General features: G+C 30.8%; 3 protein-coding genes across 3 annotated transcripts; 2 read left to right on the top strand and 1 right to left on the bottom strand.

Moving 5' to 3' along the window:
• The first annotated feature begins 6,261 nt into the window (after positions 1–6,261).
• LOC107950892 (probable methyltransferase TCM_000331) lies at positions 6,262–9,028 on the top strand. Its single transcript, XM_041108674.1, has 4 exons — positions 6,262–6,378; positions 6,486–6,863; positions 7,009–7,280; positions 8,776–9,028. The coding sequence occupies exons 1-4, from the start codon at positions 6,289–6,291 to the stop codon at positions 9,026–9,028; spliced, it is 993 nt and encodes a 330-aa protein (XP_040964608.1). The 5' UTR covers positions 6,262–6,288.
• A 4,382-nt stretch (positions 9,029–13,410) lies between these two features.
• LOC107945435 (metal tolerance protein 4) lies at positions 13,411–16,832 on the top strand. Its single transcript, XM_016879453.2, has 8 exons — positions 13,411–13,524; positions 13,604–13,965; positions 14,670–14,842; positions 14,922–15,120; positions 15,708–15,886; positions 15,973–16,123; positions 16,212–16,342; positions 16,510–16,832. The coding sequence occupies exons 2-8, from the start codon at positions 13,758–13,760 to the stop codon at positions 16,687–16,689; spliced, it is 1,221 nt and encodes a 406-aa protein (XP_016734942.1). The 5' UTR covers positions 13,411–13,524; positions 13,604–13,757; the 3' UTR covers positions 16,690–16,832.
• A 2,652-nt stretch (positions 16,833–19,484) lies between these two features.
• LOC107945445 (uncharacterized) lies at positions 19,485–20,091 on the bottom strand. Its single transcript, XM_016879464.2, has one exon. The coding sequence runs from the start codon at positions 20,006–20,008 to the stop codon at positions 19,646–19,648; it is 363 nt and encodes a 120-aa protein (XP_016734953.1). The 5' UTR covers positions 20,009–20,091; the 3' UTR covers positions 19,485–19,645.
• Between the last annotated feature and the right edge of the window lie 567 nt (positions 20,092–20,658).

Raw genomic sequence — 20,658 nt, 5'->3', positions numbered from 1 at the left:
TAAAGATATGACTATTCGTTTGGGTAGTTACGTCCCTATGAAGCGAACCTTAAGAAAGTGGCATTGATACATGCCTTGAAACCTTCGTTATTTTTCTTAAATTTATCTTATTCTCACAACCAACTGATAACGATAGGACACGTTCCCTCTTTAGATTGCTTAGTAATCCGGTCAACAACTTTATTAATTGTTTTATATTTAATATGTTGTTGGGGTGTGTATCACTAGTTTTAATTATTGCAATTATTTAAATAAATCTCACATTTTAACATATATAATAGCTTACCCAAGCTCATTTGATGTTGAGAGAAAGATTTGTCTCGGATGATAAATCAAATTGTAAATTCTAATATCCGTAAATTTTTTTTTCGTATTTTGATAAAATTTGAATTTAAAATTATTATATGTTATGTGCCGAAACCTTTTTTTTAAATCGACTTTTTATTTAAAAAACGAAAAATGGGAGTCGCCACAGTCACTTTTGGGAGGCGTGATCGGGTCACCTCGTAATTTGATCGTTTTAATAAGAGGTTTGATTTATTAAAACAATGTTTTTTGGTCTACAAAAATCCAAAAAATGGGTTCGGGAGTCGGTTACACACGAAGAAGGATTAGCACCCTCATTACAACGTGTCACATCCAATGCATTAGGACACAACATATTGAATTCCCGATAATGAGCTTTTATCCATGTTTTTCGATTAAAAGAACATTCTTGACAATTTAGACTCAACGAAAGAAATCGGAACCCAATACGTTAAGGCTCGATCCTCTCGAAAATCTCAAATGCTGAGTATTGTTCTTATTTTCAAAAATTTCCCCTTTAAAAAGTTTAGGTAAAATTGAAGTAATGCTAAACTCGATATATGCGTAAATGTCACATTAGTAAACAAAAATAATGAATATGATTATATGAACAATCAACCATAAAAAAAACAAACGGATTACACACAATAACATGTAAATAGACGAATAAAGCTAAAACATTTTTTTTAAATAATAATGAATGTACAAACAAAATAGCAACAAATAAAAACAATAATAACGATAACATAAAAAAACTAATGTATGTATGTCAAAAGATATAAATTAGTAATTAATAATAATAATAATAAATAGTTAAAAATGAACATGAAAGATATAAACAATTATATAATGGTAACATATAATAAAACATACATATTTTATATTTAGATAAAAAAATAACAATAACGCAAAGCTGATATAATAATATAATAATGAATAAATATAAAAGGGAAAATACAAGCATAGTAATAAGTAGATTAATTAATAGGAAAATAAAAATAACAAAGAAAAGGGCTAATTCAGAATAAAACGCAATTTAAAGGACAAAACTAGAATAAAATAAACAAAGAAGGACCAAAATAGAAAGGCGCGAAAAGGAAGAGGGCCAAATGGGTAATAAACCCGATTTTAGGCCACGCGTCCCTTCCTTAGGCGTCCAATCGAATTGAGGACTAAATTAAAAAAGGGATAAATCCTTGGTCCGAATTAAAAGAGGAGAAAAAAAACAAATGGTCCAAATTGAAACAGACAGAAAATGCGGAAGGGCCTTAAGTGAAAATAACCCCTTTGAGGCTAAAACACGGGGACCCTGGTTGGGCGGGTCGGATCGCCCGCGGGTCGCTCCAAACGACGCCGTTTTGGCCTGATAGGCTCGCCCCAAAACGACGTCGTTTTGGGGGCCTATAAAATCCCAGTTTTTTAGAAAAAAAAAGTCATTTGCCTTTTGTTTCAGAAAAAAAAAGAAAAAAAAAGCTTTAAGTCTCTCCCTCTCTCCCCTCTTTCAGCCCAGATTCCGGCTTAAGGTCCGACCAATCGCCACCGTGCCGGACGCCGTTTTTCGGCGCCGACGCCGCCATAGGCGGCGGTCAGAAGGTGAAAAGTCCCTTTTTTTAACCCGTTTCGAAAACCGTTTGGAGATCGGGCTTTCATGGCCTTAAGGCCGAGGGAAGAGACCCCAAACATCGCCTTCCTTGTCCATTTTCGGCGATCCGAAAGACTCCGGCGACGTCACAAACAAGGCTTCTCCGGTATGTTTTCTTCTCTTTTTATTAGTTTATTATATAAGTTTTTTTTAAAAAAAACTAAACTCGTATAAAATGTGAAAATAATAACACTAGTGAAAAAAAACTAAGCAGGGACATTGATGCTCAACCTTTTGAAGTTTGAGTTTTTTTTTTATTACTAAAGTCTCTGTTGTAAGAAAAAGGGTTACAATCGTTTGATTCTTTGGCTTTTTATAGCCATTTTTACATGATTTTTTATCCTATCTATTGCTTGTCCTTTCGTTGCAGGCGCAAGTAGGCAGAGAAGCGGCGGAGCAGGTGGTGGCAGTTGGGGTTGGTGACTGCGGCGCTAGGCTAGGGTTTCAGAAAACTGAAACCCTAGTTTGAATGGGGTGAGATTTTGGGCCTAATGTAATTGGGCTCGGGTTTGGGTTAATTTGGTTAGGTTTGGGTAGGTTTAGGGGTTTAATTGTTTTGGGTTTTGGGCATAAGTTAAGTTTTTTTTTTTGTTGTAAATTGGGCCCTGGGCAAATTGGGCTGTACAGGCACCAATTTGGTAAACAAATTAATGTCTTTGGTAGAATTTAGCTTGGTGTTCTATTATATATTGAAGAAGAATTGGTATTGATTGATGCAACAAGATCGATTTTATTCATCTTGCAATGATCAAAAACAATCTTTGGGTTTACACACAGAGTATGTAATCAAAGATAATTTGCAAGTATAGGGACTAATTTTAACAAATGGAAAATATAAAAAAAATTACATTAAAAGAAATGGAGAAGGGAGGAAAACAGAGGGAGAAGTAGAAAAGAATGGAAAATAAAAGAAAAAAAATTAAAAGAACATAAAAGAAAAGAATTAAATTGCTTAAAATGAAAAAATATAGGGATCAATTTTATAATTTAACCTAAAATTTTCATTTGAAATGATGATTTAATGTGTCACATCATTTTACTGTTACACTGTTAATAGAAATTAATGGCTTAGTGACTAAAATGTTACAACATGATAACGTAAGTGACTAAAACGTAACATTTCAAACATAAGTGACTAAAATGTAACCTGAGGCAAACAAAAGTGACTATTTTAAGAGTTTACCCTAAAAAGAATAATGAAAATTTGGTATATTTCCTAATAATGGGCGAAGCCATTTTGTTTATCTTTGAAATGGTTTTGTTTTTATGTTTATTGACTTATGTTATTGCATTTTGTCCTCGTCTTGCCAATAATTCAATGGTATTTATTAATTAAACCTATTTTCGCTGGAAAAAAATATAATGAAATAAACGATAAATTCGAGAATTAATAGAATAAGCTAAATTAATAAAAGCTTCGGGTTTGGCGTCAAACTCGATTTTAGAATTGATCACGGATTATGAATGGTTTTTCATTCATTGATAAGTCGATTATAGTGATCAAAGAACAACCTTAAATTACCAATCCTTCCTTAATTATAAATTAACCATGAGAACAGTTTGATACTTGTTCTTCGGTAAAACAACTTCGTAATATTCCAAACATCGATCAACGGGTCTTTCTCGAAACAAACCTATCTATCTCAAAATGAAAGAAAAAACGAATATCAAAGTAAAAAAGGTTAAAGTGCAATTTCAGATTTCCGAAACTTTGTCCACCTTTGAATAGAATAAAATTTAGTTACTCGTAATCTATACAACTATACATGAAAGGAAGGCCTAAGGCCCCTTTCATGACAACGGTCCTTTTCCCTTTTTTTTTCTTTTACATGATAAGATTATGGTCAAATTTCATCTTTAATCCCTCTACTTTTTTGAGATTATATAAGAATAGTTAAATTTAAGTTTTGATCCCTATATTTCACTCAAAATTGAAATTGAATCTCTATAATTTAATTTTGACATAATTTGACATCTCGATTTTTAAGATTATATAAGCATAGTTAGTCCAAATACTTTATTCTGATTAAAATGCTGATGCGAATTTTTAAGGATTATCGTTAAAATTCTTTATTAAATTCAAGTCCATTACGATGTCATTTTTCTGTTACATGGATATCGAGTGAGTTTCTTTTTAATTTCAAAATACACTAGCAAATTTAACAAAAGAATTATAACAGTGTTAACAAATAGACCTAAATTTTTCAATTTGAAAAGTAGATGGACTAAATTCTTTCAAATAAGAAAATAAACAATAAATAATTAAACAAAGGAAAATGAATAAATAAAATTTAATAATCGAAAAGTTCAACGTATGTGGGATAGCAAATGATGATAGTGCACGTTGTGGAGGTGTTTTGAGAGATATGGAGGGTGTTGCAAGAGCTCTATTTTCAGGTCCCATTGCAGCAAATGATGTTGATTTGGCAAAGGCAGGAGTGGTGCTTTTAGCATTGGAAGTATTTATATCTTTGGAATGGAAGATAAATGACTCATTGTTTGTAGATATTGGTTCTAAAGTGGTGTTCAACTGGTGTGCAAACAAGTCGATGAGACCATGGTCACTACAATCAACATTTGCAGATATTGAAAGGAAAATTAAGAAGGTAAGTAGTGTTGTATTTTCGATGGCAGAAAATAAAGTAAATGAAATGGTCTCAACCTTGGCGATAGCAGGTATAAATCGTGGAGACATGTTTAATGCTTGGTGGTGAGCATTGGATTTGATGTTAAATGTCGGTTTTCAATTGTAGAAAATCTTACATTTTGGGATGCTGTAAATTTGAACTTTTGAATGTTGTTCTTGTTGTATTTACAACAGATCAATTCGAATGAAGCAAAAAAAAAAAACAAAAATAGAAACATAATGGTCGTCCTTTTGTTTCCTTTTTTAGCTTTTTAATGTGGAAAACTAATACCTAGTCTCTTGCATTGAGGTGTGACTATTATTTGCATGGTTAAAATTTTTTTCTAACGACATATCATTTATATTATACTACTTCTCATTTTATCTACATAGGCATTTAAATATATAATTTCACTACATTTTCTCAATAAATAAAAACAATTCAAATTTTACTCTTTTTATAATTTAGTCCTTATCTATATAGAATCAACAATCATCAAATTCAACTTGGCATGTATTTCATCAACATTTAACACTTCACTTAAATGCTTTATCTTATTATCTATTTCATCTATCTAATTACTTTTACACTCTTGCAATCTAGTCATTTTTTCTCCAAATTCACTACACATAAACTATTCAGTTTATTATAAAAATACATCTTTACTTTCAAATAAATCCCATGAATATTACTAAAACCAATTTATCAAGATTTCATTCAGGTTTCAATTAGGTCAAATAAAATTCTTGAAGTATTTACAATCTAATGCTTGGATTGGATGGGTTTCTTCGCTCCACTCTTTTTGTCACTTCTTTGCCTTCATCTCCAACTTGTTGTTCACTTCTCTTCTCTTCGCCTTCATTAACATAACACACATACACAATATTTATTATCAAAACAATAACCACATACTGATTTGATGCATTTTTAATGAGATAAATATGAAATCCTTTTAGAAAACTTATCACCTTACCTTATCCTTTCTCAAATCCCTAACTTTTCCTTTTTCTCTGCTCAATTATGTATTCTAGCTAAGGTTATTCTTTTGATTTCACTAAAAAATTATGGAAGAAATTTAAACGTTGAACTATTGAAAATTTGTAGAAAAGGGCAAAAAAGAAATGAAAATTGACTAAATTAGCATGAGAGAAAGGTGGGAGACAAGATGAAGATGATGATGGATGACATTTTTTTGTCTACATCTTTCTATGTATTAAAAGTCTATTTAAATTTTTTATTTTAAATTATTAATAATATTTAATTTAAAAAATCTAATAATCATACAAATCAAGTGGATCACATACCATTTCAATCTCATTCACAACCTAAATTTTTTTATGGATAAATTCTATTTTTAGTTTTTTCCTCTTTTTTCCATCTATCTAATTTAGTCATTTTTTATTTTTTTTTATTTTTCACACCTTTACGATATAGTTAATACTTTAAATTAATTTCTCTAAATTCAAAAACCTTTTTTTAATTTCTTATGATATTCAATTACCTTCTCCACTAATATTAATAAATCTATTTTATCTACATCAAAAATTCTAACACCTAAAAAATATATTAATTTAGCGTAGAATCAATAAGAATCTATGATCTGTGTATGACCTAATTCCCCTCTGGCCTTTGCATAACATTTTCACACAGATCACTTGCCTTTATATAAGACCAGTATAGACTGGAAGACTCTATATCCACATCCAGCAAACAATGTTTATTGCTATGGCATCATCTGCAAATCTTCATTGCACCAATGCCACTGACAAACAAATTAGTTATGCTAATAATTCCTCACTACAAGTATTTTCCTCCATCTCTTCCCTATGTCCAATACTTGTTATATATATATACATATACACACACAATTTAAAAGAAATTGTTGACTAGTTTTCTTTTTGTTTTTTCAGAAAAAAGTGCTATTGAAGACAAGGCCATTCCTAGAGGATACCATCAAAGACATGTTGAGCAAGATGGTTCCTGCTCCTTGTATTAAGGTGGCTGATTTGGGTTGTGCTTCCGGTCCCAACACGTTCTTCCCGACATGTGAAGTTATGGATATCATCGCTAGTGTTTGCCGACAAGCACATTGGGAATCGCCTGAGCTTCAAGTGTTCCTTAATGATCTTCCCCAAAACGACTTCAACACTGTGTTTAAATCAATTCCTGCATTCAATGGGAAGCCTTGTTTCGTTGCCGGAGTTGCAGGTTCCTTTTACCAAAGGCTTTTTCTGAGCAAGAGCATTCACTTCGTACATTCTTCTTACTGGCTTCATTGGCTCTCAAAGGTTGGCAAGTATAGACACATAAATCCACTCCATTTAGTGTAGATAATTTAGAAATTCATCTAATGGTACCTGTTTTGCCATCCCTAATGTCATATAGAGCAACATTAGCATTAACAATAATTATATGATTATGAATAATTTTTAGGTACCAGGAGGAGTTGAGAACAAGAGGAATGTATACATAGCAAAGTCGAGCCCTCCTAATGTATCCAAAGCTTATTTTGAGCAATTTCGAGATGATTTCTCGAGAGTTTTACGTTTTCGTTCCGAAGAAATGATAACCGGAGGACGAATATTGCCGCTTACTTCATTGGTAGGAGCATTACTGATCCCACAAGCAAAGACTGTTGTGCTATATGGGGTTTATTCACAAAATCGCTCCTCGACTTGGTGGCCGAGGTTCATTTTTTTTTTTTGGTTTCCTTTCACTTAATTATATTAATACATAAACCATTGTGTTGCATTTATCATAGTTGCAAACATAATTGGTGCATGAATCTGATGTGGATTCATTCAATGTTCCTTATTATCCCCTTATAAAGAAGAAGTGAGGGAAATCATCGAAACAGAGGGGTCTTTTGTTCTTAAAAAATTAGAAACTTTCGAAATGAATTGAGATTTTGAAGACGATATCTAAAATGAAAATTTCGTGTTTGAAAATAGTAAAAGTGGGCGAAATGTTGCAAATTGCATACGTGCAATTACAGAATCTTTGGTTGCTAGTCATTTTGGAGAGACCATAATTGATGATTTGTTCTCAAGATATGCTCAGCATGTGGGTGAGCGTTACTATTGTTGTTTCAATCACTATGAAATAGTTGGTCCAATAATTTACCATTGCTAGTCATTTTGGAGAGACCATAATTGATGATTTGTTCTCAAGATATGCTCAGCATGTGGGTGAGCGTTACTATTGTTGTTTCAATCACTATGAAATAGTTGGTCCAATAATTTACCTCATATATGCAACCAAATTTATATATTTATCTTTATATTATACCATCATATCTATCATGCATATGTATTAATTTTGTAGATTTTTTATTTAAACGAATAAAAGAGTGGATTTATGAGTTTTTTTTATTTAAATATTGTTGTGGTACTTGTTTTTCATTTCCTTTTTTAAATTATGGATTTTTTTAATATTTATTTACCTTAACCTTCATGAATGAGATTCACATAAAAACAATCTCGATGTAATCATTTGAGATAGATTAAGATTTCTTAATGTAAATTAAATCCCATGATTTGGGACACGAAAAGATATGCTAAGATAGGGAAATATAATTTGTAAGTGCATGCATGGCTTACTAGAGGAATAAGACAAGATCTTTATCAGTTAGATTCTAACATAATTTGTGAGTACATAATGTCAGTTGGATTGTCATTTGTCAATATCACATCACACTTATTAAAAAAACAGCTCTCTCTCTCTTTTTTTTTAGAGTTTAAAAAATGGTATAATTTCAGTTTTAGTCCTTGAAATATGGTCAGTTATAAACTAAATATGGTTCAATTCTAATTACAACCCCTTTACTTTATTTATATAATAATGTCCAAATTTTAGTTTATGCTCCAATTTAATATTTAATTTTTATATTTAACTTTTAACATAATTTGGTATATCGATGAATTTCAATTCCTTCAAATTTTAGTTTTAATTCTTATATTACGCTTAAATTTAAGATTTTATCTTTATATTTAATTTTTGACATTATTTATTACTTTTTTTAAAAATTATTTATAGTAATTTGATAAATATATTTATCAATTTATTTTTAAATTATATTATAAAATAATTGATACGTACCATGTTTTAATTCTACCAAATCATATTTTTACTCTCAAATTATGACAATTTTTCTGAGAGATATATTTTTCGAAGAAAAGCTGATGATAATTATTAATACAGGGACGTCTTGGGAACCCTACAAAAGCACATGGAGCCAAAGAAAAACAACAGAAAGAAAACGACAGGTCCAAAGAAGACGTCCCTTGAGAAACCAAAACAACGATCAGTCTTCGATTACTGTGAAAATAAGAGCAGCCGATCCAAATCTTCAGAGAGCCATGCAAGCAAAACGGCAAAGATGGCCATCAAAGCACAATCTCCAGCCAAAACGTTAATCAGGGAGGATTCCCCCATCGACATTAGGCAGGGTTGAAGTGGTTACTTAGCCTTTTGTTTAACATACTATGCCTTCTGTTATGAGATGCAGTAACCAGATCGACTTTGAATTTTAGAGATCGGGAAAGGAGAAAGGATTGTACTTCAATGTCTATCACCTGATTGTATAATAGATGCAGATTCACATGTCAAAATGCTTATAATTTTAATTATCTAAATAAAAAGAATTTTAGCCCATTTGGATTCAGATTTTTGTTGCTTTGGTTATTCGAAAAATGATAAAAAAAAATTTAGATAAATTGAAAAGGATAGTATTTAATTCGGATTTAGATTTGTATAATAATACTTGGATAATAAACGAATTTAAAATCTTACGCTCTCCAAATCAACAACACTATCTTGATCACATCTCCACATTCCAATGGCTTAATTGATTCACCCGAATCTAATCAAATCTTCAAATGTCAAAGAATGGATAGATGGACTAGAGTATCTTCAATATAACAATATATAACTAGATCCAAAAATGTTCTTAATTAAATTGTCAAATCAAATGAAACAAGTTTTTAATCACATCTGCAATTGACACTACTGAATATCATTCAACAACTCTTAACTCATTTTGCAATTAAATTTATATATTTATTTTTATGTTATACAATCAAATGTACCATGGATAGGCATCAATTTCGACAAAATCAGAACAAGAAGTAATGAAGCTTTGCTACTCTTTACAATTTGTGACAGGTTTTTTATGCATATATATATTTGTCAACCTTTGAGAGCCAATGAAGACAGTAAGAAGAATGCACGAAGTGAATGCTGTTGCTCGGAAAAAGCCTCTGATAGAAAGAGCTTGCTACTCCGGCTATGAAACAAGGCCTCCCATTGAATGAAGGAACAGATTTGAACACAGTGTTGAAATCGTTTTGGGGAAGATCATTAAGGAACGCTTGAAGCTCAGGCGATTCACAGTGTGCTTATCGGCAAATCCTAGTGACGATATCCACAATTTCACATGCAGGGAAGAACGTGGTAGTACCCCAAGCACAACCCAAATCAGCCACCTTAATACAAGGAACAGGAACCATCCTCCTCAACATGTCTTTGATGGTATCAAAAAGTTTCAATAATGTAGGGGTCATAATTGAAATTTAATTATTGTCTCATAATATATATAAAAAAAATAGAGACAGACCTAAAAGAAATGGAAAGTCAGCCTCTAAGATTATTAAGGTATTCAAATTATATATATTTACGTAATGTTTTAATAAAAAGTTAATAATATTAACTCTTTGGACTAATTAATAATATTATAAAAATACATAAACCAAATTATGTTAGAAACTAAATTATAAAGATTAAATTTGAAAGAGACCAAAATTAGAATATAACCACTTCTTTTAAAATGTAAAAGAAATATATATATTTAGCATATGAGTATGCCACTTGTCAACAAACAAAAGGAATACATGCTTCACTGATTTTTATGTTATTGTTATAATATTCTTGATTTCACCATTGTTTTTTTATTTATTTAAAAGTGAGTATGATGGGAGTGCCATATGTAAGAAAAGAATACATGATTCATTGATTTTGACGTTATTGTTATAATATACTTTGATTTCATTATATTTTTAATCAAATCAAAGAATACAGTGATTTCGGGACCACAAATCCGACGAGGGAAAATATGATTATCATTATATTTTTATGGTCTACAATTTCACGGAGAAATTTCGTGAAAATTTCGTTCGAAAATTTCGACGTTTGGGCACTTAATTTAGTCAAAAGGATTAAATTATAAAAAGTACAAAATTTGAGTTCTACATGTTAGAAGTGTCTAATTGTTATGAAATTATAAATTGGGGGCCCTTATATGGTAATTAGACTATTAGTTAATTGATGGACAAAAATAGACCTAAGAAATGGGTAAAATAGATTTTTTTTAAAATGGGGGCATTTTAGTCATTTGGAAATAAAAAGAATAAAAAGGGAAAAAGATGGAAAAAATCTTCTTCTTCTTCATAGCTTGCTGCCAAATTTAGAAGGACTTCATAGCTAGGGTTTCTTCACTTTCTCAAGCTCATAATCAAGAAAGACGAGAAGACTACCTCAAACGCAGAAAAGAGAAGATAGTGGAGCAAATTGCAAAATTACGATATTTTGCACCGAGCTAAGTAAACATGTGAATTAATGCATTATTTTGATATTATCTAATATATGTTGAGATTTAATTGAACATAGAATAAATACTTGGTATAGAAACTAAAAATGTGGTTAAGTTGGGAAAGGTGGTAAAGTGATGGAAAACGAGGTTTCCGGTTGAACACTCGGAATAAGCCGGAGTATATTGAATATAAAAGGGTTGCTAAGTGCTGATTCTCCGATTCATTGGTGGTTGCTAAGTGCTGATTCCACCGTATCTTAAATGTGAAAGGGGTTGCTAAGTGCTGATTCTCCGATTCATTGGTGGTTGCTAAGTGTTGATTCCACCGTATCTTAAATGTGAAAGGGATTGCTAAATTTTGATTCCCCCAAGGGGTTGCTAAGTGCTGATTCCCCGACTCATTGGTGGTTGCTAAGTGTTGATCCCACCGTATCTTAAATGTGAAAGGGGTTGCTAAGTGCTGATTCCCCGAATCACTGGTGGTTGCTAAGTGCTGAATCCACTGATAACGGATAACATTCCGAGTGTTCAATAAGGAAATTGGAAAGGTGAATATATATATGGTGGATAAGATTATATGAGCAATTTTGGGTTTGATACTTAATCAACCCATATGTGAGATGGAAGGAAATATCAAGACTACAAAAGAGCAAATTTAAATATAAAACTGTTGTGAACAACAACAGTTGGGAAACTTTGAAAAATCACTATAAATGGTGGAAAATGAATTAGAAGTTGAGTAATATATGAAATTGAATCTGAATTAGTCTATTTTTATATGAAAGAAAAAGTGGAAGCAAAAGAGCTGTATATTTGGGGATATTTGAATTTTATTGAGACAGGGTTGAATTGATTTCGAAATCCCCTGTTCCAACTTTGGAAAATCACCAAAAATTGTACAAAAATAATTATGGCTTAAAATTTACATGATTGAATTTCTTAATGAGTCTATTTTTAAGATAAATAAACGAGAACATTTTTTAAATTTTTTACAGGGAGATAAGTAAATTTTAGTAAGTAGAGGTCAGAACTGTTGGGCAGTAAAACAGGGGAAGGTTTAAAGAATAAATTGTACTAATTGGCTAAACCAAAAATTCTGAAAAGTTTATGGTAGAAATGTATATGAGTCTAGTTTCAGTTAAAATTTACGGAACTTAATTCGGAGCCCTGTAGCTCCAGATAAAAATAAATTTGTGACTGTGACGCAGAAAAATAGCTTACTGGAAGTTGAGCAAACAATGAAATTTATGTGTAGTTAAAATTATGTTACTTTGTAATCATGTGAGAAATTTATTTATTTGTCATGTGTTTACTTACTAAGCTATATGCTTACTCTTCTTTATTTTCCCTTGATTATAGTGACATCGATCAGCCCGGAAATTGGACGAAGTCAGAACATCATCCACACTATCATCATTTTTTGGGTACTTTGTAACCAACACTTTTGAAACATGGCATGTATAGATGACTTACTGTGATGTGGTATGAGTATGTATATAAAATATTGTTCGGTTTAAAATGTTGGTGTTTATTATTGGATAGATTGTGTATGCACATATATAACTGTATTTGGTTGAAATGTTGAAATCGTTTGAAATTGTGATTTGAAAATTTGCAGGGGGTTTTATGTAAAAATAAGTAGAAATGCTGCCGAAATTTTATAAATAAAAAAAATTTAGTAATACCTCATACTCTATTCCGTCAAGGAATACGGGTAAGGGGTGTTACAAAATAAATATATATTAGTATGGTTTACTTATATTTTTTGTAGTGTTAATTATTTGTGTGTCGAGTTATAGAGTAAAAAATTTGAAGATTAAAATATATTTTAAATAATATTTTTAAAACTAAACCGGTAGTCAAATCGGTCATATTATTGGTTCAATTTAATAAACCATTAAAAAACATAAAAAAATAGAAAAACGAGTCAACCAATCTATATCAGTTTGTGGATCAATTGGTTTGATGCCATTCTTTGAACTGGTACCCCTGTTGTTTCTCAATCCCAACGATCAGGCTAACTAGTTTACTCTAGCGGACTCTAAATTTTTATATATTTAGTACATTTGAAATTTAGTTTTCTAATTTATTGATTTTTAAAATTTCATTTTTAAATTATATACGAAAAGTTAATGATATTTTAATTCAAGTACGATTATATTAGAAAGTAAAGTAGAAAAGACTAAATTGTATAATAGTAGAATAAAATTAATTTTATCTATAAAAATGATAAAAAGACAAAGCAGCATGGTGCATCCACATGTCAAGATAAGATAAATAAGCAAAGTCCACGAGAATAATGAATGGGGAAAACCAGAACCCAGATATTTCCCCCACTCATACAGCTTGATTGAGAAAAAAAAGTAAGGTGGTTAAGAGATCCCAGAAAAGTTAAGAGTAGCATTTAATGTTTTAATAAATTAATTATTCTACTTTTTTTAGGAAAAGAGATAAAGCGAAGCATGTCCTTCAAACAGATACTATGATACGGTTGTGTGTTTGGGATTAAGGAAACAAAGTTCAATTGGTTTTGTGTTGTTTTTTAACGCTGGAAGCTGGTGAATTGTGAAGACAGAGGTGGTGGATCCGGGGGGAAATGGAGGGTGGTGACTCGAATTCTGGTGTCAAAACGGCGTTGTTGACCAGCGGTGAGAACGGGAAACGTGTTCGGTTCGTTCGGCGTAACTCGGTGAACTCACTCAGGAATGATTTTATGTTAAGGTTGCCTGATAAGGTTCGGACTGGTCTTGATGCTGAATCTCCTTTTGACATTGATGTTTCCAGGACCAAAGGCTTAACTCAAGGTTTTCTTTCTTTCTTTTTTTTTTTTTTTTGAATTTTTTTGTTTGGTTTCTGAGAAAATGTTGGTTGGTAGATAGAAAATTTTAGGTTAAAAGCATTTCCGGTTCCTTTCTATTTACATAATGAGTCAATTTATTTTAATTTTTATTATTCACAAATTCTATTAATTTGATTGTGATTGTAAGTTTGTTGATGTCCGGCACTAAATTTATTGAATTTTTACGATTTAGAACCAAAATAACAGAATTTGTAAACATTCAAGATTAAATTTAATAAATTCAACTTTTAATATTTATAATTTTTTGTCAATTTGGTCTTAATTCTAATTTTTAACAATGGTTAAGTTTATTAAATTTTAGAATTAAGGCCAAAATGATAGAATTTATAAATATTCAAGGTTAAATTAGTTACTATACCAATCAAAAGTAGATATTTTTTCGGAATTCTAAAAGGAAAAATCAATAAATTTAGCTTCTAATATTTACATATTCTATAAATTCGATCCTAATTCCAAATCAAAAATAGGATAAATTGATTGTAACTGATTATTTTTAGTTGTTTACTTTCAAAATTGACTATGACTAAATTATTCTAATTTTTTTTAAAAGAATAAATTTACCTAATATCGAAATTAATAGAGTCCAAAAAGATTATTTACCGAAATTTCGCAGTGTTAAATTGTATTTTTTTTTCTCTATTTGATTAGGTGAAAAGGAATACTACAAAACACAATTCGAGACCCTAAAATCATTTGAAGAAGTTGATGCCATTGGTCACTCTGAAACCAGTGATGATGAATATGAAGATGAAGAACGAATCCAACATGAAAGAGCTATGAAAATTTCTAATTATGCAAACATTGTCTTGCTAGCTTTTAAGGTACTTCTTTTAATCCGTTTTACTTCCAGTTTTTGTTATATCATTTGTTAATATCACCTATTTCCTTGTATCGATGCAGCTCTATGCTACTATAAAGAGTGGTTCCATAGCCATTGCAGCATCAACATTAGATTCTTTACTCGATCTCATGGCCGGTGGCATACTTTGGTTCACTCACTTGTCGATGAAAAACACGAACATCTACAAGTATCCAATCGGAAAACTACGGATACAGCCGGTCGGCATTGTCATATTTGCTGCAGTGATGGCTACACTAGGTTTGTCCCTTTCATTGTTGCTATCAGCTTAATTAGTAAAAGTATTATGAAGGATTTTGCTAAAAAAAGACAAATTAATTCATGTACATTAAATCAAAGAGTAAATTAGTCCTGTTAAAAATTTCATCTATTTCTACTATTAAAAATTGTTCCCTATATGATAGAATGGGGTACACGTGACGTTGGTTATTCTATTAGTTACACCAGTTTTTAACAGTAAAAATGAATAAAATTTTTAACAGAAAGGGTCTATTTGCACTAATTTACTTATTTTTTAGTAAAATGAACAAAATGCAGGAGACTCCATAGTACTTTTAACATTGCCTCCTTTCGTGAAGTATCTATGGTGGTCTGCCATGTTTTATATGAGGAAAGCTTTCCAATCTAGAATTATCTGTATTGGCAATAACCCGACCTGTTTGGTTTATGTTCGCTTCAGTCATTATCATTCACATTTATAAGGTGTAATAACAACTATCTCAGTCAAAAACAACATGAATCGTTTCCACAAAAAGTGTTCGAAATTATATTGAAGTTGCGTTTTTTTTCGAACTTTTTTCGGGCACATAATACTCGAATGATAACAGGGTTTCAAGTGTTTATCCAAGCAGTGGAACAGCTAATAGCAAATGAACCTACAGAGAAAATGTCTGCAGATAAATTAATGTGGTTATACACCATAATGTTGTCTGCTACATTTGTGAAACTTGCCCTTTGGATTTACTGCAAAAGCTCGACGAACAAGATCGTCCGAGCTTACGCAAAGGTTTTCCCGTTCGATCATTTTCGATGATTCATTTTATTTTTTTTCAGATTTTGCTTCGTGCCCGTAACAAATGCTTGATTTCCCAGGATCACTACTTCGATGTGGTAACAAATGTAGTAGGATTACTTGCAGCTGTTCTGGGTGATAAATTTTATTGGTGGCTCGATCCCGCCGGTGCTATCGCTCTTGCGATTTATACGATAACGAATTGGTCAGGAACTGTTATCGAAAACGCTGGTAAGTTCACGATTTTCTCGATCATTAAAGTACATAAACCAGACATGCTCATACAAACTGAAATACGAGGTTGTCTCTCTCAATGCAGTTTCGCTAGTAGGACAATCAGCTCCACCGGAATTTCTACAAAAACTGACATACCTCGTCATCAGACATCCACGAGTTAAGCGTGTCGACACGGTCCGCGCTTATACCTTCGGTGTTCTTTACTTCGTAGAGGTTAGTTCCATGTCGCTTCATCCTTTTACGTACAATATATATACAACAATGTGTCATTGAGAAAGAACAAAATACAATTTAACTCTTAATATAAAAATTTTTATAGTACTTTTATCATGTGTCATGTGTGTCCATATGAATCCGTGGACATGTGTTTTCTATTACAGGTTGACATTGAACTGCCTGAAGATTTGCCATTAAAAGAAGCACATACCATAGGTGAGACATTGCAGATAAAGATCGAGAAACTTCCAGAAGTTGAACGTGCATTTGTTCATCTTGATTTTGAATGTGAGCATAAACCAGAGCACTCTGTTCTTAGCAGGCTACCGAACAGTAAAGACTAAAGTGATTTTTTTTTTAATTGGGAAATTTGTTTGAAAAAAATTAATTAATTAAATATTGTTGAGATAGAATTATGTTACTCGAACTCGAATCTAAACTTATATTGTTTTGTTTATTAAAAAATTTATGTTATTTCTTTTTTTAATTAAATGTATATTTAGTTGTTGATTGAATTTTAATTCAGTTAACCTCGTTATTATTACGACAATCAAAAAACATAAGCATGTATTTTCTTTTTATTTAAATGTTTAAGTTTATTAGTAAAATAAGCCTTCTATTAATATATATATATATATATATAATCCAAATCTCTATATTGTTTGTATATTTAGAATTGTGTTCGATAAATTTTAGAATACAAATTATGAAATCAAGATTATTTAAATCGAACCTACCTCAATTTTTTATTTAATTTATACTTAAGTTAAATTGTTTATGATGTAAAATATAAATATTTAATATTTAAAATAATTAAGATAACTTGAAATGTTATATAATTTTTTTTTAGAAAATTACTATAAGAAGTTATTAATTATTCTTATTTAGTTGAAATTTTAATTTTTTTTAGAAATATTTACCAAAAAAGGCTCTAACTTTTTTAATAGTGTTTAAAAGTCATAAAATAAAACTCATTTTATTAAAATAAAGTCCAAAATTCAACAATCAAAATTATAAAAACAAATCAAACCGAACTTAATCGAATTGAATTGAATTATGATGGACCAAATTTATAATCAAAATTTATATTCTTATTTAATTAAGCGTGAGTTTAGATGGACGGTGCGGTACGTTCAACTTACTTTTTATCTTACGCTACAGTATCGCTATAGTATCTACTCTCATTACCATCATTATTTTTATATTAATTGCAGGTAAATACACCGAATATCCAAATCCACCCTAAGTTTTGACTTCAACTTCATGTTGATGAGAATCCCTGACTGAATCAGGTAACTGTAGGCCTCTGGTTTTAGGCATGTAAAACTTAATTACAATTAACCCCAAACGTCTCAACTTATTACAATTAAGCATTTTATATTTATACACATTCAAATTACCATGTATGGTCAGTTTAATTATGTCGCTCAATCCCTGTAATTTTGAATTTTGAGAATTTAATCCCTTTACTAAGTCATGATTTAAAAATTAAAATACAAAGACTATTAATGATTTTTTGTTAAATTTGGATATGTAGCACTTTTAATATTCAAAGGTTTGGTTTAAAAATTAAAGTTTAATTGATAATATATATTCGAGCTTAACATAAGATATGTAACAAAGTTATCAATTGGATTTTAATTTTTAAAGCTAACTTTTTTAAATTAAAATAGATGTTTAATTTTAAAAGTGCTAAAAATACAAAGACTAAGGTCATCATAGCCTAGTGATCTTATTCCCTTTTGTTTAATTACTGAGTTTCAAAGCATAAATCGCAAAAGTAAAGCTAAGGAAGATTTTGGTATTGTTGGAAAAAGGTTGAGGTTTTAAGTCTTTAAGTATTTAGGTTTGAGTTCTTTCGTATATAATTGTTATGTATTAATCTCTAGTTCCACCATGCGTAGTAGCCATTACTGGACTTTGTTCGATTACATTCCGATCCGTTTGTGCTTTATATCGGTAATTTTACTTTTTAGTTGTTCGAATATATAAATATATATTTATAATTGTATTCGTATTTGTATTTGTATTTGTCTTTGTGATTGTGGTTGTGGTTGTAATTTATTTATACATTTAAACTAGCATTGTTTGTTTAAGGGTTAATATATCATTTGGTACCTGAATTTGACTTCAATATTCAATTTGGTACTAAAAATTTATTTTGTCCCAATTTGGTACCTGAGTTTAACTTCAATATTCAATCAGGCACATAGACCAGACAACATAAAGTGGTCAATGAATATTTGACACGTGTGTTGTAGTAAAAACACATAGTTACTTAATTGGGACAAATAAAACTTAAATATCAAATTGAACATTAAAGCCAACCTCAAATGCTTAATTGGGACAAAAAAAAACTCAATTATCAAATGGAAAATAACTTAAGTACCAATTTGAACATTGAAGCCAAACTTAGGCACCAAGTAGAACATTGAAGCTAAATTGAAGTACCAATTAGCATAGATTAAAATATGTCATAGATCCCTATTCTCTTCACAAATTTGAAAATGTATTTTTATTTCCAGGAATTTAGTTCCTCTGCTTTTTAGGTTTCAAACTTCAAGTCTAATTGTTATAGATCCCTATACTCTTCACAAATTTGAAAATGTACTTTTATTTCCAGGAATTTAGTTCCTCTACTTTTTAGATTTCAAACTTCAAGTCCAATTGTTAATACTGTTATTTTTTTTTTGTTAAATTTGTTGGTATGATATTTTGAAATTAAAAAAAAATACTCAGTAACCTTGTAACTAAAAAAATAACATTGTAATGAACCTAAATTTAACAAAATAATTTTAACAGTGTCAATAGTTGGACCTGAATTTTAAAATTTGAAAAGTAGAGAGACTAAAATTTTAAAATAAAAGTACATGAACTAAATTCTAAATCTATAAAGAGTACAGGGACTTATGGCATATTTTAACCATTAGTATTTTTCCCTTTGTATAACCCCGTTACTCCATCAAACAATAACCTAGAAATTATTACAGTAAAATCTTCACTTAAATAACTATGAAGACGAAGTTAATAAACCTGAGAAACGACACATACATACATACATACATACATACATACATACATACTTACATACTTACTTACTTACTTACTTACTTACTTACATCTATCAACACTGCAAAGATTCCATAAAATGTTCTAACTTATAGAATATTCTTACAAAATACCTACATATATATTACACAGATTTTAAACATGAAAAGCTACAAACTAATAATTAAGCCTTGTGTGTACCAAAAAAGAAATTAACAAGCAAAGCTCAACCTTAGGTTTTCAATTTATACATTATACCCCAAATGGAAACCAACGTTCATGGAAATAAGACTGATATGAAATCATATAAAGAAGCAAAACAAGCACTAGCGCCACCCCCCACGGAGACCCTCCCGCCCTATGAAGCGAATCCTTCTCCGGTTCTGGTATCAACGACGGCACCCTCCCCGAAAAGCAGTGGAGCAAGAGGAGGAGCACTATAGGAGCTAGCATGAGGAAGAACTTGAGTTGGTTCATGAAATCTTCGAGCACGGATTCGTAGTTTAGGTACCAGGAAAAACCGAGGACGAAGAAGAGGATGGAGATGAAGAAACAGAGATGGAGTGGGGGTAAGGATAGGTAGTCCATGTAGGAATCTCTATAGTATCTAGCCATTGTATGTGAAGAGAAAGTGGGAGAGATTGTCTGAAATTTTCTATAGGACCAAATTGGTTTGTTTTTGAAAGTTGACGAGTGAGGGTGTGATTTTATATAGGGGGAAACTAGTTAATGGATGGGGTTCTTTTGGATTCATATGTAATTTGCTTGCTTAATTATGTTATTATTTATTATAATAATGTGATTATCATCAATTCACGTGTCAAAGTCAATGTTTAGTTAACATATAAAAAGGAAAATTATTTTTTTAAGATGTAATGATTTAGTATTAAATAATTACAGGATATTTAATTGAAGAATGGTAATAAAATCGCATGTTATATTGCCTTGTTTAATGGTGGGTTTCGATGGACGATTGGGTGCAGTGCGGTGCGTTTAGCTTACTTTTTGTCTCACGCTACAGTATCACTACAGTATCTAATCTCACCACTACCGCTGTTTTTACACTAACTGCAGATAAAAGCACCGCCCATCCAAACTCATTCTAAATCACTTAACAGGTTAAATGTTAGCGTTATTAAAATTTATTTTCTAGTTTCAGCCTAGATTACATTAACTAATCTAATTTATTTAATAAACGTATAACGTCAACCTTATTTATTACATCTTTTTTCATGTTTCTTACCCTACTCTCACTTGAGAGGCAT

Source organism: Gossypium hirsutum, chromosome D13, assembly GCF_007990345.1.
Source record: "Gossypium hirsutum isolate 1008001.06 chromosome D13, Gossypium_hirsutum_v2.1, whole genome shotgun sequence".
NCBI lineage: Eukaryota > Viridiplantae > Streptophyta > Magnoliopsida > Malvales > Malvaceae > Gossypium > Gossypium hirsutum.
The sequence above is the reverse complement of the archived record's forward strand: the minus strand, read 5'-3'. Positions and strand labels throughout refer to the sequence as shown.

Bases quoted from the DNA above. Each gene is read 5' to 3' on its own strand.
- LOC107950892 (XM_041108674.1), top strand. From the start codon at position 6,289: ATGTTTATTGCTATGGCATCATCTGCAAATCTTCATTGCACCAATGCC. The intron at 6,379-6,485 runs GTATTTTCCTCC...TTGTTTTTTCAG, and splicing joins CTAATAATTCCTCACTACAA to AAAAAAGTGCTATTGAAGAC. The intron at 7,281-8,775 runs GTTTCCTTTCAC...TTATTAATACAG, and splicing joins AGGTTCATTTTTTTTTTTTG to GGACGTCTTGGGAACCCTAC.
- LOC107945435 (XM_016879453.2), top strand. From the start codon at position 13,758: ATGGAGGGTGGTGACTCGAATTCTGGTGTCAAAACGGCGTTGTTGACC. The intron at 16,124-16,211 runs GTAAGTTCACGA...CTCTCAATGCAG, and splicing joins AACTGTTATCGAAAACGCTG to TTTCGCTAGTAGGACAATCA. The intron at 16,343-16,509 runs GTTAGTTCCATG...TTTCTATTACAG, and splicing joins GTGTTCTTTACTTCGTAGAG to GTTGACATTGAACTGCCTGA.
- LOC107945445 (XM_016879464.2), bottom strand. From the start codon at position 20,008: ATGGCTAGATACTATAGAGATTCCTACATGGACTACCTATCCTTACCC.